Source organism: Neolamprologus brichardi, chromosome 12 (assembly GCF_056152115.1).
Source record: "Neolamprologus brichardi isolate AB-2024 chromosome 12, ASM5615211v1, whole genome shotgun sequence".
NCBI lineage: Eukaryota > Metazoa > Chordata > Actinopteri > Cichliformes > Cichlidae > Neolamprologus > Neolamprologus brichardi.
In genome coordinates, this window is record NC_142115.1 from 15,920,638 (window position 1) to 15,946,798 (window position 26,161).

Consider the following 26,161-nt stretch of genomic DNA (forward strand, 5'->3'; position numbering starts at 1 on the left):
AAAAACTTAGGGAGGGACCGAGTATCACTGAACGTCAAGCTACGTTCAAGGTCAATGTGAAGTTTCGGGAAAAAATGTTATAAATGCAAATTAACTAATTATTATCACCTTTGTTATCTTATCTGCAAGCAAATTGTCTATGAATGTAATACTAATCATTAATTAAGGCGTTCTGTATTACTCTCAGGAAAAGTCTTTTAATTATGTGCCTGTAAAGTAACTTTAAATGCTGATATTCGTGAATCTTATAAATGAATCTTGAACTGTGTTTAAGATACTTGTTGTTAATTAAAAAGGTTTACAACCTTCCAACATTTACTTATGTTGCAATGCCACGACGCAAAATACGAATACTTTATGTAATACCACTTTGTACCACACGATGGTGCAACAAGACAATAGTGCTGAGTCTACGACTGAGAGGAGTAAATATTGACGTAGGCAATTAAGATAAATAATTGAACTTCCGCTTGTCTTTCTACACAATGTGAGCGCTCAAAAGCTTTCTGCTACAAGTCTCATTCACACAGTCACACATGTATATATTTTATCTATATACCTAAGCACATTTACCTGAGTGTGTCTGCACTTAAGTATAGAAAAAAGCACTTGTATGAACGTGTGTGACTGGATGACTGAAGCTTGTAGCAAAAAGCACTTTAAATGGTCAGCTAGAGTACAAAAGCTCCATAGAAGTCCATTTATCTAACATTCGCACACAAATGAAGCAAGGTTCAGTTTTTACCCAGAATGCTTCAAGATTAGCTTTCAGACTGTTGGATGACCCGCTCCACCACGTGAGCCGCCCTCCAACCTTACAGCACCCAGTTTCTGAGGTGGGGTCCCATTCAGGTACTAAAAAGGCCTAACGCTGCCCAGCCCCTGAGATCAGATTGATGAGATCAGGTGTACTCAGGTGTTATGGCTGTAAGCTGTAAATCTGTTAAAAGATTTGGGCAACTGGGCTTCCGTATTCACTGGTGTACCTCATGGATTAGTCAACAGGAGGTTATAGGCCTACATTTATTTCAATTAAATCAATATAATTAATTGTGCCAGTTTAAGCCATGAACAGGATACCTGAGCATGCACCGTTCAAAACAATCACTAAAGTCTTTTTCACACATAATCTTGAGAAACTGTCTGTAGAATCAGGACCATCCAAAGTTTCACTTTTACATGCACAGCAGGAAAAAAGTCTTATTCAGACTCATTCTCATTCTGGGAAATATTCCATTTGGTTTAGAGACACATGTCTAGAGAGCGCCACTGTGGGTGGAGTGCAGACAACCAAGTGGAAAAATATGAAGTGAAACTAAGTTGAATAGAAGTCCCTACGGTGGCCCTGAGAGGCCAAAAGCGCTGCAAAAAGAAAAACACTTGCAAAAAGAAAAACACTTGCAAAAAGAAAAAGCGCTGCAAAAAGAAAAACACTTGCAAAAAGAAAAAGCGCTGCAAAAAGAAAAACACTTGCAAAAAGAAAAAGCGCTGCAAAAAGAAAAACACTTGCAAAAAGAAAAAGCGCTGCAAAAAGAAAAACACTTGCAAAAAGAAAAACACTTGCAAAAAGAAAAAGCGCTGCAAAAAGAAAAACACTTGCAAAAACAAAAAGCGCTGCAAAAAGAAAAACACTTGCAAAAAGAAAAACGCTGCAAAAAGAAAAGCGCTGCAAAAAGAAAAGCGCTGCAAAAGCACACACAACACAACGGAAATAGGAAAAAACACAACGGAAATGTTCCTGGGGAGACAATAACCCGACGGACCAGTTGCACGAACCAAAACATGCTAACCAGCGGGACTGGGAGACACTTCAAAGAAGTGGAGGAGAGGTAAATGTGTTGTAATCTCATGATTCTAATAATACTACAGATATGTTTGCAGTGTTTGGGAGAAACTAAATACATGTAACACTGTCACGTATTTAAAATACAACATATGAGTAACTGTATTCCGTTACAGTTACTGTTTAAATAGGTGATATTCATAATACAGTTACTTTGTTGAAATAAATAGATTACACATCATTCTTTTCCTATTTCGTATTTTATGCTATGCCCTCTCTATTTTTGGTAATTCCACTCTGGTGGAAACCCAAAGAAAACACGCATTAAGAGGCTCTAATGCCTTTGTCTCAGTTTCGCGGCCCATGCCACCTCTACTTGCGGCAGTATAATGACATGACAAAATATTTGTCATGTTCACAAAATGATTTAATATGAAGGCAATAGGCAGAGTGTCACAGGCATAGCGATAAAGAATGTGCCTTCATGGGCAGTGTAGTCCGTGCTGCAGGGAGAATGGACTGCCATACACATCAAGTTTCTGTGAGTGAGGGAGGGAGAAAAAGGAAAGTGGAAAAGTATGAGTTCTCACCTAGCAGAAAAGGGAGATGGAAGCATGTAAATATAATAATAACAACTGCAGCCAAAAACAGTGCCTGACGAGTCCAGATGTAAGTACTCTGTTTAGACTCGACTTTACACTGTGTTCGTGTTTTCCTCCCAAACAATAAGTTCGGTTGGAGCAGCCTTTCAACGCCTCTCTCTATCTGTTACTAGCAAAGTTGACCAAAACTGTAAAACTAGTTCCAGGTGAGAGGCAGACACTGAACCCGACGTATTAGCTAGAGGTCCCTTTACAACAGTTCGGAGCTGCGGATATATATATATATATATATATATATATATATATATATATATATATATATTTGACTGCTTTGTAAAATAAATTGCTAAAATCATACAACTCATGTTTTTCAGGTTAAGATGTATTGTCCATTCTGTGGATTCCAGTTTGAGAACTTGACAAAATTTTGCTGTTCCTGTGGAAAAGACATAAGTTTTGTACCAGCTAAAGATGCTTCCACAGAACAAGAACACTCAAGAGGTAATTTTTTCTGAACTTCCTGCTATTGTAACTCCAACTCGTTTTAAAAAACTTAAAAGGGCAAGATTTGTTCAGGTGTTTGTAATTTACAGATAGTGTCATAAATTTTTTAAAAAAAAGGAAAATTAGAGACATCAGGTGTCATGTGACTAATAAATCTGCATTTCTGAAAGCAAAGACATTTTTCTGCTGGATGTGACTGTGGGGAAGAGGTAGATTTTTTGTGCATTATGTTCATAAGTTTTTTGAATAATGACTTTTTCATGTTTGCTTTTGAATTATAAACAACGATAGACCAATAAAGAGTCTCTCTGTCTTTCACCCTTTTCTCCTGTTCAGCCAAGACAGTCGTTCAGCAGTTCTTCAAGTACCGTGAAGGTAAAGAGGCAGAAAGGAGGATGTTCTCAAAATCCAAAAAGAAATCAACGAAAACAGTGAAGGTATAAATAAAACGTTTTTTAAATGTTAATCTGTTGTCTGACAACACTTTTCTAATATGTGACCACTTTTTTTCCTGAAATGTAATCTAGATTTCTGTTGGGATCATGAACAAAAAAAAGACTGGCATGAGACCCATGAGAGGGAAATCACTACCATTACATGTTGACCCAAGCTGGTCATCTGAGAGGCTGTTGGGTGCTGCCATTAAAAAACTGAAAGATTTCAACCAAGATATGAAAGATGTAGAATACATCCTGCTCTACCCTGATGGCTCTCAAATAAAAAATATTCCAGGAACTGACACACCCTTTACGATTGAACTCTACAAAGAGGCCGTTGGCAAGTCTTACCAAAGAATTACATTATTTGTCTGCACCCTTGAGGACTTTTTGTCAGAATGTAAGTTAAATAGAATTGCCATTAATTCTTTTTTATAGTCATATTGTTAAAGAATCTTGTGATTACTGTGTTGAAATTTTAACCAAAGTATTTCCCACAGTTCCCACAGATGTTAGTGTTTCAGAAGATGAGGAGGATGATGAAGTTATCGTTAGGGTACCACCCGTTACGTCACCGCTCTCTGACACAGTGGTATGTAAATCTCAAGGATTCATTAGTTCGAGATGTTAGTGCTCTCAGTTCCGGCATAATGCATTCAATGTCTGGATATAAGACTAATATCATTCTATCGTTGTATATATAGTGGTAAGAATCTGAGCAGCCATAATCAATGAGTTTGGTGTTTGATGATTTTATCTGACAGCTTTGGTCAAGTCCAGAAAACAGTACACCAGAGCCTATACGTCGGTAAGTTGGCTACCTTCTAGCACATTGATCTGACCTCTGTGGCAGGTATATAAACATCTAATGTTTTTAACACTTTAATGTTAGCATGTGATGGCCACAAAAGCATGTTATGTTTTATAACATTTTATTTTTATCATTGGATCTATATTTTATAGGTTACCTTCAATATCCCAAACATCTGATGTGCAAGTATATAATACTCTTTTGTATAACAATGTTGCATATTTAATTGTTAAGTTTCATTTGCATGCCATTACATCTGCAGTTGTTATGGTATTGTGTTGTGTTTGGTGTTTATGCTGAAGGTTCAGTGTGGTACAGAATCTCAAATGGCATCCACATCAGGAGAACATACTACAAGTTACAAGTTAGTCTTAAGTTATAAAATTACATGATTTCCCCTAGGGATCAATGAAGTATTTTGATTCTGATTGTGATTCTAAAATTTAAAAAATATAAAATGATATATCTTGTAAATAATTATAAAGTAATAAGCTCAGTGAAACTGTTTTGGGGTTTTTTATTGTTGTTTTTTTTAAAATTATAGAGGTTCTCTATCTAATCCATAACTTGAGCAAATTCAGTCATGGTGAAGTACTTCAGACCCAACCCAGCCAAATGTAGAGCCAGAATTACTATTACATAAAATGTATTTTAATCTTCTGTTTTTACTCTTCTTTCACAGTATGTATACCAATATCTATGCACCTGTCGTTATTGACAGCAGTTCTTCAGATGCTGAGGGAGAGGAGTTGCAAAAGGAAAACTGGTAACTTTCATATCTTGAATAAGTACAATAAACCCATAATGTTTGACTTGCAGTTAACCTATTTATCAAATATTTCTTTACTAAAAATATTGCTGGGTACTGCTGCTATTTTTGATCCTAACCTTTTACAGGAGCAAACATAGCTTAACTGTTCCTGTGAAGTTATTCTGCTGATGATTGTATTCAGAAAGAAAAGATTCTTAAAATTATTTGGTTGCTGATGATTGTTCTTCAGATCACTATTTTGCTTTTTAAAATGAATTAACAGAAAAAGGCCAATTGATAAAGCAAGAAAAATTACTTAAAAGATATTAAACCAAAAAAAACCCCATAAAGTGTAAATAGTGTAAATATTTTGTTGCTTTTCACTGACTGATTCTACAGTGATGAACCTGATGGATTGACGGCTGCAGATGTCATCTCAAATCTGGCTCTGAAGATCAACAAAACCTCCTGTAGCAGATTCAACATTAACCGAGCCAATGTCTGGGATGGTGCCTACCGAGGCTTCAGAAGGTCTTCATATAGTCCCAACTCTGGCATGATGGTGAAATTCTCTGATGACGTGGGACTGGCTGAAGAGGCAATAGACACAGGTGGGCCTACTCGAGAATTTCTCACCCTTTTGATGGAAGCCATAAGGATGAGAAGAATATTCGAAGGAAAAGACTATGCCAAATATCTCACATTTCATAGTAAAGGTATTTATTTTTTTCACTTTTTTTTCCATGGTCAAAATTACTTTATTATAATGTAATGTCTTTATCTTTAGCTGCAGATGAAAATGAATATTTCTACGTTGGAAGAATGATTGCAGTTTCCATTGTCCATGGTGGTCCAGGTCCATGTTGTTTATCTCCAAACTTCTTTATGTACCTTGTTGGAAAAGACAAGACATTCGAGGCACCAATTGATGATATACCAGATGAAGAAATCAAGAAGGCTCTACTAGAGGTAAATTTGTGATGTTATGATTATGACAAACGCCAATAAATGCAAATTTTTAGTCTTAGTTATCCACTTAACATAATATTAGTAACTAACTGATGCCTGAAAAGATTACTGATTGTGTAATCCAAGACTGTGTTAAATTGCACATTAATAGACAGCATGCGAAGGATGTCACTTGTGCATGTGTGTGTGTGTAATATATATTTTTCTCTTTAGATAAAGAATGCAACATCTCTAAGTGAGCTCCGAGTAATCTCAGAAAAACACTCAAGCATGCTCCAGACAGCAGGATGCTATCGATTCATGAGGACACTGGAGGATAAGAAGAAGGTAGTAGCGGATTACATTCAGTGGTACTTCATCTACCGAAACCATCTTTCCATCCAAAGGTATAGAATTCAGACTATTATGTGCCCATTTAACATAATCTTTTCAGAAGAATAAATTGTTACTTTTTTTTATTCCAGTGAAATTTAAAGGATGGAAAAAATATATTCTAAATGCAAGACCTTTTTCAGGAGGACTTCTTTCTTGTAGCAGGATGAGTGTCTTAGCTAGATAAGAATGTTGGTTACTTTCTTAACACAGTATTTTCCCATGTGAAGTTTTGCTTGCTTGCACAAATAACATTAAACATTTTATTAAAAATTAGACTGTTTTCTAGTTTCAGAGAGGGTCTAGCAACACTGGATTTTCTAAACGCCCTGGAACAGCATCCTTCACTCTTCTTCTCATTCATGTGCTACACTGAGACCAGGCTGACAGCTGATCTTCTTGAGAACATCTTCCATGTGCAATTTGGTCCACCTGGCAGCTCTAGGCGTCAAGAGGAGACAAGAGTACTAAGCTACTGGCAAGACTATCTGCTTTCTGTAGAAGGTATTAAATTTGTTTGAAAATGTTGAAATGAGTACATTTATGTCAGCAAAGTGTAATGGCCCCTTTTTCCTGTTTATTATCATTAGAAATAACTTTTTGTCTCTTTACATTCACAGAGAAAAATGGAAGTCTGTCTCTTGAAGACATCCTTATGTTTGCAACTGGACTGAGAGAAATTCCTCCTGCAGCAATTCAGCCAAAGCCACAACTTCTTTTCCAGACCACTTCACGCTTCCCTGTAGCAGATGTCTGTGCAAATACTATCAAAATCCCAGTGTTACAAAATTATGAGGACTTCCAAGAAGCCATGGATTATGGCATCCAGAACTCTCCTGGGTTTGGGCTTCCCTAAGGTCCAAGTCCTTTTGCTTTTAAGCCACATTTATGGTTTTAGCAAACATTTGAAGTTTGTGATTTTAAAATCTGAAAATTTTGTTTCTAATAATTTATAATAGTTTCGGTAACATAAAGTTTAATGCATCGCAGAAAGTTCAATCAGGTTTTGGAATTTCAAAAGCATAATATCATAGTGGGACAATTGAACAAGTTAGACATATTTCACTGTGTTAAGAAATTGCCAAAGTAACAAAATAAAACATTTCTGAAGTATTCTAATGTACTGAGACACGCTAGTATAATAACACAGGGAAAAAAAATCTGATAAATTCAGTTAAAAGGCTTTATTTAATCAAACACTTCTGTGTTTGATTACATTTTTTGTAAGATATGCAAGTTGTTCTTGGAGTTAAAAAAAAAGAAGAAAAACCCACATAAATACAGGTCTTGCAGAATGCTTTTGTAAACCTTTGTTTGTAAAACAGATCTCCAAATTAATCAACGTGTTTGTTACAGTACCTAATTAAAAGGAACAAGTTATTTTGCACAGTATGGTCTTTTGATTTCTTCAGGTAGAAAGCGTACACACTGAAAAGTTGACGGTAGTGAAACTATTTATATAAAAACTATGGTACTATTTTTTCAATACTCATTAAAGTTGGTTTGTGACAATTAGTGTCAGTGGTAATTGTACCCACATCTAGCAGATGATTTTACTTCTAAAGTCCAGTCATATTTTTGAGTGTTATATAATTTTCAACTGCAGTAGTCCAGTTGACTGGTCGAGGGAGCTCACTCTGTCTTTCCAAGTTTGTGAAATGAACCTGGAGATTGTCGTCCCCACATAGACTGTACTGAGCAGGTAGAATGTCATCAAACCGGTGCAGGATTTCTTGAGGCACTTGGAATCCACACTCTCTTCCACCATACCTTAGGTCAGTCAGAAAAATGAACAAATTCAGTCACTTCTCCAGGTACTATCCTTCAAGGTTACAGCAAAAGCGCAAAGTCAATCTTATAATTAAAAGTCAGTTGTGGAAATTGTGATTTTAAAGAATCTTAATTATGCATATATCTACATTTGTCGTTTTTAGCCAAGATGTGATCCAAAGTTAAAATATGATTGTCTAACTTTTTTTTTGTTGTTTTGGAAAAAAATATAAAAATAAAACGTATGTGCATGAAGTCAGAGAACAGAACTAATGGCAAAGCACAAGTGGCAGCTTTAATTTCTATTCAGCAAAAAGGTGAAAACAACAAAACACACTATTCAATTGCTAAAGTGTGTGTAATACCTGCTGTGAGTAACAGTTAGGGCAAATTGTTAAACCTAAATGACATACTGCTTACTTAACTCAAGTGGTTAGGTCAAGAAAGAAAAGAGTGCACATAAGGCATGGACTGTTCCCGAACCATTTTATAAATGAACAAAAGGTGGAATAACAGCAAGCTGGACAGGTATCCTGCACATAGAATACACTATACTGAGGAAGAAAAAATTTAGTAAAACTATGAAATAAAATACATGGACTAAATACATACCTATGAGGCAGGTGATACATGGCTTCTGGTTTACCAGATGGACAACAAGATTGGCGCACAGGTCGGATGGTGTGAGTGTTCCAGAGGTCTCTGTACTCGTCAAGCTCTTTTTGCAAGACATTGAGGAAGACATATCGTAGAAGGCATTTATGTTCATGACTGCCGTTGAAAAGATGCCTCTCCCTCAGGTCACTGAAGAGTTCAATCCAGAACTGAGTTCTAATGGTGGAATGACAAGGCATATAAAATTTAATAACACAAGTAATTCAATGTAATTGTCCTCTTTAAAAAAAAGTCGTAATCTTAAGAATATTGAACTGTGCACAATTTTGTCCAAAGAAAAGCTTATTCACATGTTCTGAAGTGTTTCATCAATGCACTGCAGGAAAAAAAAGCAACTTCACACAAATAACAAAATTTAACAATATGATTAATCTTTCTGTTATTCCTGCATTTGGCAGTTGAACTTAAGAAAAGTTGTAATATACAGGTCTGTCCATATAAATGTACTATTTTGTTTCTACATGAACACTGAAGCTGTTATCACTTGTTAGATACCACACAGAAATCCAAAAGCGAGTGAAAACATCGGTATTTTTTTTTTGGCACACAAAGTTGAAGAAATGTCTGAAACAAACGACCTCCTCTAACAAATTTCTGTCATGTTGGATCAATGTTCTTATATTACTCATATTACAGTTCTCAAATTTGAAGAATCCCTTGTTCTTTTATTTATATGACTCCCTACAGGTAAACTATTTGATCTAGATGTTAGTTTGGTACTACGTAGGCACACAAATTTGAATAAATTTTACTCAATTTTAAATAGATCAATCTTTACTGATGCCATTGCCTCTAGGATTTATAATAATTTATTAAAATGTTGAATGTCAGTTTGTTTGTTGTGTTGTATAGTTCCTTTTTAGGACTTTTGTGGAATGTCTGAGTCGGATTTTCTTTTTGAGTGTGTTGTTTTAATACAAACAAATCTCACTGGTATACCAAACCATTTATTATAGTTTTTGAAGCAGTCGTGCATCACATGAGAAAAATGTGTAGGTGACTATGTTTTTCTTTGTTTGTTTGTGACTGTAATTTAATATTTGAGTATAAAACCCCACCCACAAAAAAAAGTATATCACTGACCACGAAACACCTTCAGAACCATTTGATTTTACTTTCAGAATATATTTTAAAAGCTATGTACCTTTGCTTTCTGAACGAAGACCACCAACTTTCAATCCGTTGATTTGTAGTTGAGGTGCCATACATATGACTGTGGGCTCCTGCAAGTTCATCTCCATGGTCTGATCTTAAAGCACAGTGAATTGCTGCCATTGTGCCATTTTCTGTGCCACAGTCTGTACGAAGGCATGCTGGAAGTTGACCAAACTGTGACACGCACTCCATATAATATTTTGCAATGATACCTGGGTCATTATTTGAGCTGCCACAGCTGAGCCACATAACTTTCCTTGAAAATCCATCGACACATGCACTAATAGCAACACCAAAGGGCTTCAGCTTATCATAACCATCCACATGCCACACTTGATTTGGTCCTTCTGAAAAATATCCTCTTCGAACAAACCTGCGTTTACAGCGACGCTTAACACCATATGGATCTAGTCTTGAGAGTATGTGCATTACATCATTTCTTTTAACTTTCAGATTATACTTTTGTTGCAATGTCTGACACATGGATCTGTAACCCAGAAGCTGACCTGAGCCTCTCAGTTCTTGTGTAACAGTGGAAATGACAATGTCAGTGGGAGTAAAGTCAGTCCTTCTAGTCATTCCAGCATCTTTTAGCCTCCTCTTTAATGTTCTCAGACTCATACAAATATTATGCTTGTTTTCAAGAAAATCCAGGATCACTTCATATGTATGGCCCTCAGAGAAATACTTAGTGATGATGTGTGTGACTGAGACTGGGCCTAAGGTTGAAGAGAAAACGTGAAAAGATAATTACGACCGCAGGAATCCACAAATGCACTTAATAAGTGTTTTAAAAAAACATACCACATCTGAAACAACTCTCAATAAACATGACTCAAGTATTTAATCTTCTTGATGTGTGCTTAAATAAAGGCCAGCAAAAGCTCAAAGAACATGGACCAGGATTCAGGACTTATCACTCTCATTAAGACCTCTATGCTGACAACTCAAAATGAGCAAAATTAGAGAAGTTAGAAGAATTTCGTCACTGTGTACATATGCCCTATTAAGTAATAAACTAGTTTTTAAAATTATGCCGTAGAACCGGTGGCAGGCTTAAACCAGAATACAGTTCTTAGTACCTACCAGTTCATGCCTTTGTGTTTTTGGAATTCTGATTTACCTTTGCATACAGAGTCTTTAACAATACAAAAACCTTAGAATAAGGAAATGAATATAGTACTTTGGAATGGCACATGAATAATAATCCCCCCCCCCCCAAAAAAAAGTTTAACACGCACTACTGAAGCTACTGTGGTGTATATAAGTCATTATGAAGCAATTAAAAGGTGAGCAATAAATACTAGAACATAGGAAAGTGAAGTGCTTACCATTCTCTAAACTCTAAAACTTGAATGTTAGTTCCACAGGACCCACAAAAAACTCCAATTTGCCCCACTAGCTGGATTCCACAATATGGACAATACATTGCCTGATGAAGACACAATGCCAAATTAAAACCTGAACACATTAACTGCAACACTCCTTAATGACTTTGACTTATTAGTATTTGTTCTCGAGTTTAAAAAAGCTTCATTTCTAAGGCTACATTAAACATTATCTTTGTTAGACTTATCTTTGAATGTATATTCCAGATATCTGTAGTATTATTAGAATCATGAGATTACAACACATTTACCTCTCCTCCACTTCTTTGAAGTGTCTCCCAGTCCCGCTGGTTAGCATGTTTTGGTTCGTGCAACTGGTCCGTCGGGTTATTGTCTCCCCAGGAACATTTCCGTTGTGTTTTTTCCTATTTCCGTTGTGTTGTGTGTGCTTTTGCAGCGCTTTTCTTTTTGCAGCGCTTTTCTTTTTGCAGCGTTTTTCTTTTTGCAAGTGTTTTTCTTTTTGCAGCGCTTTTTGTTTTTGCAAGTGTTTTTCTTTTTGCAGCGCTTTTTCTTTTTGCAAGTGTTTTTCTTTTTGCAAGTGTTTTTCTTTTTGCAGCGCTTTTTCTTTTTGCAAGTGTTTTTCTTTTTGCAGCGCTTTTTCTTTTTGCAAGTGTTTTTCTTTTTGCAGCGCTTTTGGCCTCTCAGGGCCACCGTAGAAGTCTTTTTTAAACGTGATCTTTTTTAACTTGAGGGTGAGGCATGTGAGAGCATCTCTGCTACTTTGCTTGCAGCTGTTAGCTCAGTTGAAGAAAGTTGCTCAGTTTATTACCTGAAAGATTTTGCTCTTTTCAACAAATCATCCACAAATAACACGACACCGCCTCATCAAGTTAATTGTATTGCTGTTTCGTTGTATGTTTACAATGGGTGAAATAAAAACGCTGTTTCTGTTTTGTTTGCATCTTATCTTATCCTAAGCACTGTTTTCAGATAAAGGTTCTTTAGGATGCTTTTATACTGTAACTGTTCCGACTACCGTTTTCTCCCACGAGTGGCTGTGAATTTTAGCGTGACATCTTCTGTTTTGTGGGACGATTTAAAAAAGAGAAGAAGCTTTGATGTCAGTAGGACATGCCACTACAGCCAGCTTCATGTCTCCAGGCTGTCTCTTCGGGACGGTATAAAATTGCTAATTGAAGGATGTGTAAGCTGTTTGTTTAGCTGGAAAAAAGGGCCAGTGTGTATTTTTTTTATTCCACAAAAAAAATTTGATAACTGCAAATTAAATATCAAGAATAGAACAAATCAATACAATCTTGGCGTCATTCTTTATTTCAATCACAGATGATGTCACACATCAAAGATGAGCAAGTGTGCAAGACTTGACTTTTATTACAGTGCGATAAAAAATTAGCAGTTAAAAAATTAGACTTGTCTTAAATACAAGTATTAAAGCTAATGCATATTATGCAATAAGTTCCCTAACAGCTGAACAAGTCTGTAACAGTGACCTATACATAGTCTGTTTGAACTATAACTGGCAGCACTGACACACTGAAAATATTCTCAGTGAATTAAAGCTGACTATGGATTTGTATGACCACCAGGCAAGTTAGTAACAAAAAAGTTTGGAAATGTTTCATTTTATCTTATATATATATATGTGTATAGAAAAAGTCTCACATTTAAAATGCAAGACCTCAGTCAAGAGCTTTTTATTAAGCAGCAAAACCCCAGTTCCCAAAAAGACTCTATGTAAAAACCCATATTTAAATTACAATAAAATACAGAAAACATATCAAATGTTTAAAATGAGAAAATGTACGATTTTATGAAGAAAAAATATTGGTTGATTATGAATATGACATCAGCAGCACGTCTCAAAACAGTGAGCAGAGGACAAGAAAAGGCTGGAAAGGTAAGTGGTACTAAAAAGAAACAGCTGGGGAAACTATTGATTACAAAAAGCATCTCAGAGAGGCAGAGTTTCAGCTGGGCAGAGTTTCAGCAATCTGCAAAAAGCTGCACCCACAAATTGTGGAGCAGTTCCAGAGTAATGTTTCTCAACATAAAACTGGGGAGACTGTGAATATCTCATCACATTCTTCGCAATCATCTAATCTCATACAGTACATGATATCATCAAAAGATTCAGAGAATCTGGAGAAATATCTGTGTGCAAGGACAAGGCTGAAAATCAGCATTGGAAGCATGTGATGTTTGGGCCCATGGGCAGTACTGCACTGAAAACAAGCTTGACTCTGTCATGGAAACCAGCGCATGGCCTCCACATAGCATAGCATAGCTATTACAACAGCATGTTGTATAGAGCGCTTTGAGTACTCCGGGAGAGTAGAAAAGCGCTATATAAGAATCAGTCCATTTACCATTTCATAGTAGAGAGTCTGAACCTGCCTGCAGTCCAGGCATATCATGAAATGGAAAATACAGCAAAGAAAACCTGGGACTGTTGAGGAGCTACAATGCTCAGGCCAATATATGACAACATTCCTCCTCAAAAAGTCCAGAAATCTGTCTCCTCCCTTCCTAAACGTTTATGGATTGCTGCTAAAAGAAGAGGGGATACTGCACAGTGCTACAAACATGGCCCTGTTTGAGGATGTTTGGAATTGGGGTTGTATAATCATGTGCTATTTGGTATTTTATGATCAGAAGTCGAGTCAGTTCCAGTTTTTGGATCACAAAGGATGCTTTAGCTGCAAAAGCATTAAAAATTGGAGCATCAATCACTGAAGATAATCGGGTCAGGCACGGCAGTGGCACACTGAGCATCTTTAAATCACAAATGGTAAATGGTAAATGGCCTGCATTTGTATAGCGCTTTACTCAGTCCCTAAGGACCCCAAAGCGCTTTACACTACATTCAGTCATTCACCCATTCACACACACATTCACACACTGGCAATGGCAAGCTACGTTGTAGCCACAGCTGCCCTGGGGCGCACTGACAGAGGCGAGGCTGCCGGACACTGGCGCCACCGCCACAAGCACAAAACTTCGTGGACAATTGTGACACTGAAAGATCAACCTGCAATAGAAAACTAGTATTTAAAACTTCTCCAGGATTTAAAAAAAAAAAAAAAACAAGTTTAAGGAAGAAGTTTAAATAATAAGCACGATGTCTTTGTGAACAAAGGGAAGATTTAAAAAAGTGCTTTGTTAATCAGAGAGTGGTGGTGCATTAGTAGTAGGCAAAAATGACACACACCTGGCTCTCTTCTGGCAACAACGGTCTAAAAAAGTGCAAAGTTCAGTTATTAAATCCCTTATTCTCCTTTTTACAATGTAGCAGTTATGTTTAAAGACTCATGCAGCAGATTGTATTCCAGCTCAGGTGACCACTGGGCTTATGTGAATTGAAATACAGTCTCTGTTTTATGCTCTGATTAATTCAATTTTGTCTCTTTTGCAGGCACAGGGTTGATTTCTATCGTGTTGGATATCCTAGACCTGTATTTTAGGCTGTGAGACAGGTACAGTTGTATTTATTCTGTGATCGGCACCACCCTCCTGCCAGCTACAAACACCTCCACGATGTTACGATCATCACCTGACACAGAAAAAGAAAGGGAGATAAGCATAAAGCAAATGGCTTGTAACACATCAAAGTCACATTAAACTGAGATTTTCTGGAGCAAAAAGAAAGTGACACTCACCCAAATTCAAGAATTTTTCCAAAAGAATCTGAAATTCAAGATATTATAGATTATTGTGAGACTCCAATTAGAGTTTATTTTGTTAGTTTGTTTTGCTTTAATTCATTCATTTTGACCATTTTAGACCAACCTTTGGTTCCTCGTCCTGGATGAGATCGATAGGCCCACCCTCAGCAGTTACATTAATCCTCAGGGCATCAAAGTCTTTGCCAACGTCAAAGTTCCCTGTTTGGTCATCTAAGGACAAGGCTACAGAAAGACAGGCATCATAAATAAACAGTTTCTTAATGTGGGGACAGTTAGTTCATCAAAAAGATGAGATATATGACTACATAGCTACTGAGCACATGTCTATTACTACTTCTGTTATCATAATAGTGCTAATCATAATGTTTACTAAAGAACTTCTAGTTTTGAATGGCTTACCCTGACTGCCTCCCAGTGTGGCTATTCTGAACACCTCCTCAAAACTGAGTGTTTTGTATTGTGGGTCCTGGATGGTCAAGACTTTAGATGCATCCAGAGCTCTCCTCACAGCATCGAGCATAGAGGCGGAGTAGCCTCCGGCCACATCTGGTACAGCACCACAGACACAGACAGGACAGGGCAATGAAAAAATATGAAAAGCAGCCACTTGCTTTGTCAGGATTTCCAGGATGCCGTTGTCAGGATGCCGTTGTTGACAAACTTTTGAGCTCCCATTTGCTGTGGCGCCATTCTAGTGTTAGTGTGTGACATCACTGATTCCTGGATCTTTTCCTTATTATTCCCCACCACTTTGTGCTGCAGCAAAAGCATCTATTAAATCAAAAGTTTTACCAACTTTGAGCTGAACTTTACACCTTTAAGCTGACCTGGATTCTGAACCTTCCGTTGTATGATAAAACTTTAAAATGATTGTTGCTGAAGATTTAGTTAATTGATAACAATGTGCACTAGTGTGGGCCAGAGTTTACAAAAGCTTGATCATCACACATCATTATATTACTTCCTTATGGTTTGAATTGGTGTGTTTGCAAAATTAAAACTGTGTTCACACTTGCTCTGCTCTCCCACCTGTTCCCAGCCCCAACTTTACTTTGTGTTTCAGGACGTTGCGGACATCTAACACTCCACTGCACAACCTGGATAGACGGTGAGAGAGAGAGATGACAATCAAACTGTGTTCATTATGTAAAACTTCATAGACTTTGTTTCATGGCTCTTGGTCAGATATGGTTCTAGAAACCATAAAGTGCTTACGAAAAGTTGGAATTGGGACAGTGGGACAAAGAGGCTCCAGTCTCTCTGAACAGAGCCAACTCTTCATCACTGAGGTGGCACCCGTGGGCCATCACTGTCTGTGAATCACCCCATCATTAATAGTGTCAGTGGTTGTAGGTATTTATATAATGTTTTGTGTAAAAATGTCTGACCGTGCGCAGGCAGGGGTGTACTAACCTTGTCAGTGAGCAGGTTGTGTTTGCGATAGACATCTGTGTAAGACTCTGATTCGGGAAACAGCTCCTTTACAAGCTTTACTTCCTCATGAGTTTCACTGATATGACTCTGACAATGAAGAAACACATCAGATATTCAAGTGATAGCTTAAGAAAACCTCTGACAAAAGCTCTAGCGTTCAGATTGAGTGGCAGCACAGTTGCTGCATTATGCCAAACATGTATGCGTGCATTTTACCTCATCATCCCAACATTACATTGTCTCTTTGGAATAAAAGTCTCCTGCAGACACAGCCTAGTTTGACTCACCTGAATGTGCAGGTTGTTATTTTTAGCGATTTCTCCCAGCTGCTCGAGCAACGCTCCTGTGCAGGATGGAGCGAAACGGGGAGTCACCACAGGCTTCACTAAAGGATACTGCCCTCAGAGGACGGAAGGAGAGACAATCAGGAAACTTATTTTTTCTAATATCTTTGAAAAGTCCTGTTTATTGTATTAAAGAATCTTACCTTTTTCTCCAGAAGCTCTTTAATGAACCTTCAGGGAGCAAATTAACAATGTAGTTTATTTATCTGTGGCAGATACATTCACTGATATCAAAAATCATCTATTTTTGCAACTGAAACTTGTGCTCAGAACAGATCTGCTGGTAATCATGTGTACTGAAGCACAACTGGCATATTTGTGCGATTTAATGTTATATATTTTGTTTTCATGTGTGATTCTGTTAAATTGGGACCTTAAAATTTTAATTCAGGGAAAGATCCTAAGTAGAATTAGATTCAAGGTTATGCCATAAGGGAGCATCCCTTACATTAAGGTTCTGGTTTTCTTAAAGCTCCGACCTCAACCCCATTGAGAATTTGTGGACTACGCTCAAAAGCAGAGTTTGTGCAGGAAACACAGGAACTCTACCAGTTGGTCAACTATTCAGCCAGAATTATGCCAGAAGACTATGGTTGAGGTGCAACTTTAAGTGTATTTATATATTTGAAACCGTATGTAATATTTTCACGCTGTGTTGATTACTGAAAATCCAATGTAAATCTAAACTTTTGGAACCTATTCTTGGCTTTTACACTCATCAAAGATGTGTGCTGTACAATCATTCCACCACAGAAAACAATCAGTTAAAAAAGACCATAACAGCCATGCCCGTGAGTTTATGTTGACTTTTGACCACAATTACAACCAAACAGGTGATACCTTCACTGTTCTTTTCCACTACTGAAAAAGTATTTCTTTTTACCATATAGTGTTGACATGTCTGTCTATAATATCAGATTAACTCCCACAAAAAAAAAAAAAATCTGTAACACATTTGGCATCAATCTGGAAAAATCTGTATCAGGGTCTCTGACATAAAGGCTTAAAGCTTAACTGCCTCTTTTACGATCCAGACTGAATAATTAGTAGTCTGGTAACCAAACCTGTTCTGTCATGGAATATCTTTACATTGAAAGAACATTGTAACACAAGATCTGCTATACGGTATTAAGCATCTAATGCCTACCGACAGGTCTCGTCTTGAGAGTCCTGCAAGGTCTCTTTGTAATGTTTCACACAATCGTTCCTGTCCATGCACACCTTGCCAACCAAAGCACGCTGTCCAAAGTCATCTGCAAGAAAGGCATCAGTGAGTAAACAGGAACATAAGTAAACATTCATCCTTTCAAAGCTGTTACTGAGTATTTGATTTAATTAGATTTTTGAGGACAAAGCTCAGTCATTGTCACTTCATGTTAAATGGAGAGTATTTGTGCAGTTGCGATGCTCACATATAATAAACAGCCTCCGTAATGTCACCTGTGTGTGCGTCCCTTTGACCTTGAAAGGCCCTACACACGTCAGAGTAAAATCTTGTTCTAACTCCTTATGCCAGTCATCTGATATAAATGCACGCAGAGTCATTTTCTAAATATATATTGTGTAATGTGGAAGTTAGTGCATTTTAGTGCTAAACAGGTTCAGCAGCACCGCTTGCAATAATATGGCTTTTTGTTTTGATAGGCCTAACGATAGTTTAGGTCAGTCGTTCAGTTAGCACGACACCAGAGGCCTGATACGGAGGCAGCTAAGTGAAATAATTAGGTACACAGGTGTGTTTTCTCTCGTGATATGCTTTGAAAAAGTCCAGGTGGAATACTCCTGCTACCAGGCTGAGTTTATCCCAGAGATGTACTGTTTGCAACCATTAAAATGCTTTGTTAAACAGATTATTGTGCTGTAAAATCCTCAGGTGATTACGTGACAGAAGTTAGGATGTAAGACAGTTGAAAAACTGCACTTTCTTTTACATCCCATCGTTAGACAGCTGCATTATTTTTCATCCATGGACATGGCCACACGTAATTTAAGCTTTCTAGGTGTGTCTCGTCTTTGCTTGTTTATTATCTGTGTATGGAAAAAGACATGGAAAAATTTCTATTTCCCCCTGTAAAGGGAAGTGAATGACTTCTATGGGATAATGACTCTACTGCTCACTTGATATATGACCTCAGTAATCATTTGCCTAGTTTTTTTATGTTCTCGATCACAAGTTACAAGCCCATACAAAAGAACAGGATGTTCTTTTAATAAATGGCCCTCTCATTTATGGAGAACAATATTACACATCGTGGCATGCTTTAGGGTGTAGCTTGATAGGCTAGTCACTACAAATCTCAGATCTACACCTCTGTTGTCAGGTGTGGTTTCACAACTCTAAGATTATGTGGTCCAACTATGATAAAACATTTTGTGTCTGATCTGTCGGAAAAACTATATCGCTGTATACGAGCTTGAACCTGGACTGAACAAATTGGTTTGTTGCAAGTATATTCTTAAGCTTTTTTCATGTTAAATATACGGTTTGGAAATACTCCAACTTGCCTATACACAAGCACATGGCTCTGTTCAACAGTTCAGAGTTCAAAGTTCAAAGTTAAGAGTTCAATGCCCCTGATTGCACAAAATGACTCTGTAAAGTTGCCAATAACAGGGTTTAATGCGTTAGGGTTACATCATTACAAATTCACGTGCGTGTGTGTTCAGTGTTACATAATATGACAGGAACAAGATAAAGCTAGGGTATAAAGGTGAAGGACCATTTCTTTGCAGTGTTTATAAAACATATCGTTAGAGTGAAGAAAGGCAAGAAAAAAAATTAAATAACTGAGTCTGAGTCAAAGCATCATAACATACTGCACAGGATGATGATTGTAAAGAAGTGAGACAAACTAGTATATGATGATTTTTAGTCACTTTTATATTATTAGCACAGCCTTCAGTAAAGTCCAGCTTCCTTATCTTGTCATCTTAAACTATGGAAAATTTAAAAATATTATCGTAGCTTATTACACATAAAAAACAAATGTGATATATATTTAAAGAATTAAGAGGCCTACTGTAATGCTTCAATATAAACATTCAGCTCAAAGTGTGTGTTTGTGCATGTGTTTTAGTAAAAGACATCTTACTTGCAATCTGGCCCAGCAACAGAGAAGCTTCAGTGTGAATCGTAGCAAAGTAGCATGCAGTCGTTGTTCCATTTCTCAGAGTTCTTCTCTGTAAAGCACAGGGAGCATATCACAGGATTAAGACCAAATCAACACTTCTGAGACCCTTAACTCACAGGCTGAGACACAATCCGATTTCTTTTTTGGCTTGTTGAATGTCTTTAATCAACAACTTTGAACTGATGCAAATGTTCAAAGTTTCACATCAAGAAATACGTGTCCAAAGTCACTTATCTCTTGATGTTGGAAAACTCACCACTATTTGAGTGTAGACCTTGCGGGCGAACTCCAAGTCCTTGAAGCATGACTCCACAGGAAAGGTGTAAGCATTAAGCCACTGCAGTAACGGCATGTCCAATGCAGTGCCAGCGTAGCTGTACTGTGATGCATGGATGTGGGTATCTACAAGTCCTGGCATGAAGAACTCACTAGAATGAAGCAAGCCAAAAAAATTGCTTTATGACCTATGAAAGAGATCACTTTCTTCCAATACAAAGATGAGCATCCATCTATCCATCCCTTTTCTTTATATCTATATGTGTGAAATTATAACGCAAACAATCTCTGATTTACTGAAATCACATCAAGATTATATAATAAACTTACTGCTGTGCCAGCTGAGTGATGTCAGATGTCTTGAATCCAAAGGTCTGGGACAGTTTTTCTAACTCCTTGCCTTCCCTAATAAAAGCAATCTGACCGCAGAATGTGAATCAGACCGGGGTTATAAGCATACATGCAGAAAGGTGTTTGTAATTATGCAAGCTGAGAGAACTGAGAGCCTAGGGGGAGGCTTTGGAAGAAAATAGACAGCTGTTTATTTTTAATACGTTTAGCTTAAAATGTATTTTCATCAACAGTTTACAAACATATTCCTTTGTCCACAACAACCGAGACCAGAACCTATTATTTTCTGAGGATAAAAAAAATTCATATTAAAAGTTATATATCTTTTTTTTTTATTAGACACGTTGTAATCAGGCAGGTGCACTGTAGGCGTCTATTTATAATGCTATTAAGTGTTCTGTATCAGGGGGTTTACTGTTGGCCATACTGCCAAAGTTGCTCAGCAACAGCTAATTGTATGAGAAAATGAAAATAGCCTAGCATATTATACCAGATTTACGCCCTGAAGCCTGATTTACCCTTTTGTCAGTTAAAAATCATCAAGATATTTATCAAATGTAAAACGCAAACAATGTATTCTGGAATTCCACAAACCTTTCCCTGTGCATCCACTCCCAGGAGCGCATCTTCCAGGATCTCTAGCGCCGTTTGTTGAGTCGAGTGGACAAACGTGCCCCTGTAGACGAAGGCTATTGCAGTGTCGGCTCGGTCGGAGTTCGCCATTTCTTCTCCAGGTAAGTCGCGGTGCAGCAGTGAGATACAGCGGGATCGAGTCGGGTATTTGTCCTCTGCCAGTGCCAAACACCACCCAACGGCAGAGGTCTTGAGCAGCCAATGAGAGGACAGGGTGTGCGTGTCGGGATCGTCCCGTCCAGATGTTTTAACACTTGTAACAAGGTTTCTAAAAAGAAACATAACCACTCAGAAATCAGCGCAAAAGACAGAAAAAGCTCGCACTTTCCGTCGTTTCTTTTGCGCAAATTTAGACGTGAGCATAAAAAAAATGCTTCAGTGTAAGTTCATTTTAGAGAAAGTAAACAATTTTTGGTCATGTAAAAAAATAAATAAATGAAACTAAAGCTTTATTTCTTTATTATAATATTTAAGTTAATTAAACCGAGTCAGCTTTTGGGAATAAGCAATCAGAGGTGAAAAAGTCTTTAAAATTAGTCTTTCATTTGAAAAAATACAGCCTATAATTTCCGACAAATACAAAAGTTGTATTAATTAGATACATTTGATGACCCCAGAAACAGAACCAATGGTATATAGAATCTATGGTAAATGGATTTATTCTTATATAGCGCTTTTCTACTCTCCTGGAGTAGGGGAGACCGGGGATAGTTGTAACGTGGGTCAGTTGTAACACTTCCAATTTCTCCAATCAGGGCTAAGTTTCAAATGATGTTACTCATCCTGTGCATGTCCAACTCAGTTCTGCTATCACATGTGAAAAATCAGTAATTTGTATGCCAAAAAGTAAGTTTTTCGACTTCATTTCAATTTCTAATAGCATTATCTGCTTTGCAGTTAAACTCATCAAACTTAAATTATGTTATTTGTATGCCTATGGGGATATATTCTGTGTAGGTCTTTAGTGCTAATGTTTTAGCCGTTGGCTGTAATGTTAGCTAGTTCATGGCTATAGGAGTCTGGGTCAGTTGTAACAGCAACAGTCTGGGTTAGTTGTAACAATAATGCAGATGTTACAACTTACCACACTATTACTTTAACTTATATTAAACAAGTTGGGGCAGCGACATCAGCAGAGAGAGGTTCACTGGTCGCTTTTGTATATGCGGTTAATGCCATTGGCAACACAATTCCTCCACTGTTTGTGTTCCCACACATACATTATGCAGACCACTGTGTCAGAGATGGACCAGTAGGAAGTATTGGTAGTGGAAATAAATCAGGATGGGTGCAAGAAACAGATTTCCTCATCTTTCTGAAGCACTTTGCAAACCACACCAAGGTAAGCCATGATAAAAAGTATTGGAATTGCGATGCTGGTGCACAACTACATTTTTTCAGCTTCATTGTTGAGTTCAAAATTGGTGCAAAAGTTGTAGGTTATAATGCCCACTGAGCCAATGAGGACAAACTCAAGGAAGACCAACGAAAATGAATGAAATATTCAGTTGCAGAAAATTCCATAATTTGTCTTTTTTGGGGGGTTGGAATATGTTCAAAAGTTAGATTTCTGCATTCTGTCTCACACACACACACACACACACACACACACACACACACACACACACACACACACACACACACACACAGCTACACAAATGGCTCTAAGTGCATTCATTACTAGTTACAACTAACCCAGACTATGGGGTTAATTGTAACATTTCACTCTTTGTGTTTGAGACCATACCATGCAATGGGTAATTGTGCTGCAGAGAAAATAGCTGCACTATTTAATAGCCGAGACATGTAAATACTTTGCATTACATTTTGAATCCACTACCTTAAAAGAGCTCCAATTTACAGACAGAAATGTCAAAAATGTTACAACTATCCCCGGTCTCCCCTACTCAAAGCACTCTATACAACATGTCGCATTCACCCAATCACTTTCTTCTAAGCTTTTAGTGCTTCCCAACAATCATACACCGATGGATGCATCGGATAGCAACTTGGGGTAAGTATCTCGCCCAAGGATACTTGGCATGCAGACAGGAGGAGCCAAGGATCGAACCACTAACCTTCATCAGTAGAATGACCTGGTCTACCTGAGCTGCAGCCACCCCAATCAACCCACAGCTCTGGTCAGACGTTTACAGGCATTCATCATTACTGTTCCTTTTCCAGGGTGGAACGATCTACAACATACTTCTTTTTTTTTTACCAAGAACTCCTGGCACAAACTTGAATTTATTATAGATTTTCAAAAGTACACATACAGGCTCAATTATAAATACATCCCCACAAATATTTGATTAAAAGTCATTTAGTAAGTTGCATCTCACCTAGATGCTTTTTGGTAGCCATCAATAAATATCTGGCATAATTCTGGTTGAAGACTTGATCACTCCTCTTGACAGAGTACATTTAAATTGGTTGGGTTCCTGGCACAGACTCAGCTTTTAGACATAGTCCATACGTTTTCAATAGAGTTGAGTTCAAGACTTTAGGAAGGCCATCCCAGAAGTTTAATGTTAGCCTGCTTTATCCATTTTCAAAACCAAGCTTGACGTGTGCTTGGGGTCACTGTCCTCCTTCTTCATTATTCAATTCACTTTGTGCAACATACGGTACAGCCGATACCAAAACGGCCCAGGAGCATGACACTACTACCACCATGCTTGACAGCTGGTACAGTATTTTAAAGTTTGTAAGCCTCACCTTTATGCCTCCAAACATTTCTTTTGTCATTGTGGCCAGACAGTTGAATCTTTGTCTCATCTGGCCAACATACCATGACATTCATGCCTATGATGGGTGGATGCAAGCTTCTGACCACATCCGTAACTCAGAGGATTAAAAAGTGGATCTACGTGTTCTTTATTGTGCACGAAAGTATCTGAACTATCCCTTCTTTTATATATAAACATACAAAAAATGTGGTTTAAATAATATAGGATATGACCTGTTACTCTTTTCCACTGTAGTTTGCCCATGTTTGACAAAGGCTGTAGAGGCTTTGCTCCCATTAAACATTTACTACCGTTTTCTCAATACCAAGGTAATAAGCAACTGGTTATTGAAAATTATAAAGCATTAATAAGGTAAATAAAAAGTAAAAGTAGGTAATATATTAGTAATAATATCAAAAATATTTTGCTAAACTATAGGTTTATATTTATAATTTGCAAGACAATTATAACAACATGACATGTGAGGCAACAACAGATCGGTTAACAGTATAAAAATATTAGATGTTACATCTTCAAAAACACACATTCAATTTCTCTTCCTTTATTAATACAGCCACTTCTTTGTAGAGTTTATGTGTGGCAACCTTGAACTGGCATTGTTGGTTTGCACTGCATTAAACTTAAATGAAAACCAGCGGGTCTCATGATGATGCTGTTACCTCATCCAAAGTTATTAATATATTTCTGGAAGCTCTTTAGTTGGAAAAAATAATGTGTCAGCATCAAATTAGGCTTCTTTTTTTTTTTAATTCTCAGTCATGAGTATATAAGCAGAACAAAAGCATGTGACGCAAATTTTCGAGAGAACCCTTGGAGCCCAGTGATGTGGTCACCCACTCTTGTCCTTTTTTACAATGACTCATTTTTTAATGAGGAATTAGTATTTGAAACATCACCACATGCTTTTAAATGTATGAAGCCCACATGATAAATTACAACACGTGTTAATTTTAGATGGTGCCAGCACGCACAAAAAGAACTGCTTTCAAGTAACTCCAGGTTATTCAGTGATGGAAAGACGGCTTAAAGATTTCACACTACAGAAACAAAATGAGTGTATGTGTAACAGTTCTCATCGAACAAACTTACGAGCCTTTTTGTTAATGCAACCACTCGTTAAGACAAATATCTACCCAGCCAATCACATTACACCAACTCAGTTTAGGCATGTAGACGTGGTCAAGACAACTTGCTGACGTTCAAACCGAGCATTAGAAATGGAAAGAAAGTGTCACGACTGGGGCAGCAGCCGTGTGATGTGTGGAAGGAGGACTCAAATGCAGCACTTATTCAGATGTGAGGGTGATTTATTAAGAATACCAAACATAAAGTGGGGATGGCAAAACAGAACTACGGATGAACTAAACTGGGAGAAACTAAACCAAAGAGTAGCAAACCTGAACATGAAGGGAGGAGAGCAGGGAGAACACGCAGGGGATTCACAGAGTAATAAGATAAGATAACTCTTTATTGTCATTGCACAGTCATACATAGTACAATAGTACAATGAAATTGGAAAACTGTCCTAGGTCAGCACTACATATAACACAACACGACACGATATGACACATCACAACGCAACACAAACAACACAGTATATTAACTTAGCAATTAAAAAAGAAGAATAAGTGAATAAATGCGAAGTACGCAGGGTAACACAGAGGATGAACACAGACGACGCGACGAGGAACAGAGGCAAACACACACTGTGGCTGTATCCCAATTCAGGGTCTGCAGCCTTAAAGTACGCAGCCTCAACGATCCTCAAGGGCCGCGTACTTAAAGACCGCTAAGGCCGGAAGTGCGAGGCTTGTGAAATGGGACGGTCTAGCCTCCGTTGCGCTGCCCAGGTTGCCTAGCAACCATGATACTAACAGCTGGAAACGTTTCATACAGCATTGTTTGACAGAAATGAAGGAGAAAATCTTTTGTTCATTTGTTTGTTTGTTTCTACATGAGCTTTGATCATTCTCTGTAAGATTAAGGTCATCTATTGAACGGCGTATATTTTAAAGTAAAGGCTTTAAAACCAAGTTAGTACAAACGTCACTAATGTCACATAACTTTGCCGGCATGTGGCCAACAGTAATGTTTTAATGTTCTTCGTTATTAAACATTTGCACATAAATAAGTGACATAATATTCAGTACTTAGTTTACTAAGTTATTCTTCGGGCACCCCTCATCTGCTGTTTTTTTTCGGCAAAATTATCCACACCCACCGCTGCGCTATGCATTCTGGGATATGTTGGGCTACGAAGTCTACACCGCCACGTCCTTAAAATTCAGGGAAATGAAGGACGCATTTGAGGGCAGCATTTCCAGCAGCCTTCGAATTGGGACAGCCTTCGTCGCGTCGCTGTGACGTAATCGGCCTTAAAA

General features: G+C 37.6%; 2 protein-coding genes across 2 annotated transcripts; one reads left to right on the plus strand and one right to left on the minus strand.

Moving 5' to 3' along the window:
- Positions 1-1,799: 1,799 nt before the first annotated feature.
- On the plus strand, positions 1,800-7,597 carry LOC148100198 (G2/M phase-specific E3 ubiquitin-protein ligase-like). Its single transcript, XM_087848693.1, has 14 exons — positions 1,800-1,829; positions 2,760-2,886; positions 3,226-3,326; positions 3,417-3,726; positions 3,827-3,918; positions 4,091-4,134; positions 4,290-4,323; positions 4,440-4,501; positions 4,820-4,903; positions 5,288-5,604; positions 5,676-5,857; positions 6,071-6,243; positions 6,519-6,733; positions 6,850-7,597. Exons 2-14 carry the CDS (start codon positions 2,766-2,768, stop codon positions 7,083-7,085), a joined length of 1,971 nt encoding a protein of 656 aa, XP_087704819.1. The 5' UTR covers positions 1,800-1,829; positions 2,760-2,765; the 3' UTR covers positions 7,086-7,597.
- A 4,881-nt stretch (positions 7,598-12,478) lies between these two features.
- Positions 12,479-21,136, minus strand: gda (guanine deaminase). The gene is made up of 14 exons (XM_006784053.3): positions 20,992-21,136; positions 20,377-20,465; positions 20,027-20,198; positions 19,732-19,819; positions 17,787-17,892; positions 16,783-16,810; positions 16,583-16,690; positions 16,275-16,382; positions 16,077-16,174; positions 15,891-15,958; positions 15,261-15,407; positions 14,965-15,083; positions 14,835-14,862; positions 12,479-14,728 (listed from the first exon to the last, which is right to left on the minus strand). The coding sequence occupies exons 1-14, from the start codon at positions 21,118-21,120 to the stop codon at positions 14,664-14,666; spliced, it is 1,353 nt and encodes a 450-aa protein (XP_006784116.2). The 5' UTR covers positions 21,121-21,136; the 3' UTR covers positions 12,479-14,663.
- Positions 21,137-26,161: the final 5,025 nt, after the last annotated feature.

What these genes read in the sequence shown, in the direction of transcription:
- LOC148100198 (XM_087848693.1), top strand. Translation starts at nt 2,766, where the DNA reads ATGTATTGTCCATTCTGTGGATTCCAGTTTGAGAACTTGACAAAATTT. An exon ending in TGAGGACTTTTTGTCAGAAT is followed by an intron (nt 3,727 to 3,826) that starts GTAAGTTAAATA and finishes TATTTCCCACAG; the next exon opens with TTCCCACAGATGTTAGTGTT. An exon ending in TCAAGAAGGCTCTACTAGAG is followed by an intron (nt 5,858 to 6,070) that starts GTAAATTTGTGA and finishes TTTTCTCTTTAG; the next exon opens with ATAAAGAATGCAACATCTCT.
- gda (XM_006784053.3), bottom strand. Translation starts at nt 21,120, where the DNA reads ATGGCGAACTCCGACCGAGCCGACACTGCAATAGCCTTCGTCTACAGG. An exon ending in GAGTGGATGCACAGGGAAAG is followed by an intron (nt 20,466 to 20,991) that starts GTTTGTGGAATT and finishes TTCTGCGGTCAG; the next exon opens with ATTGCTTTTATTAGGGAAGG. An exon ending in TCCAGGACGAGGAACCAAAG is followed by an intron (nt 14,863 to 14,964) that starts GTTGGTCTAAAA and finishes CTTGAATTTCAG; the next exon opens with ATTCTTTTGGAAAAATTCTT.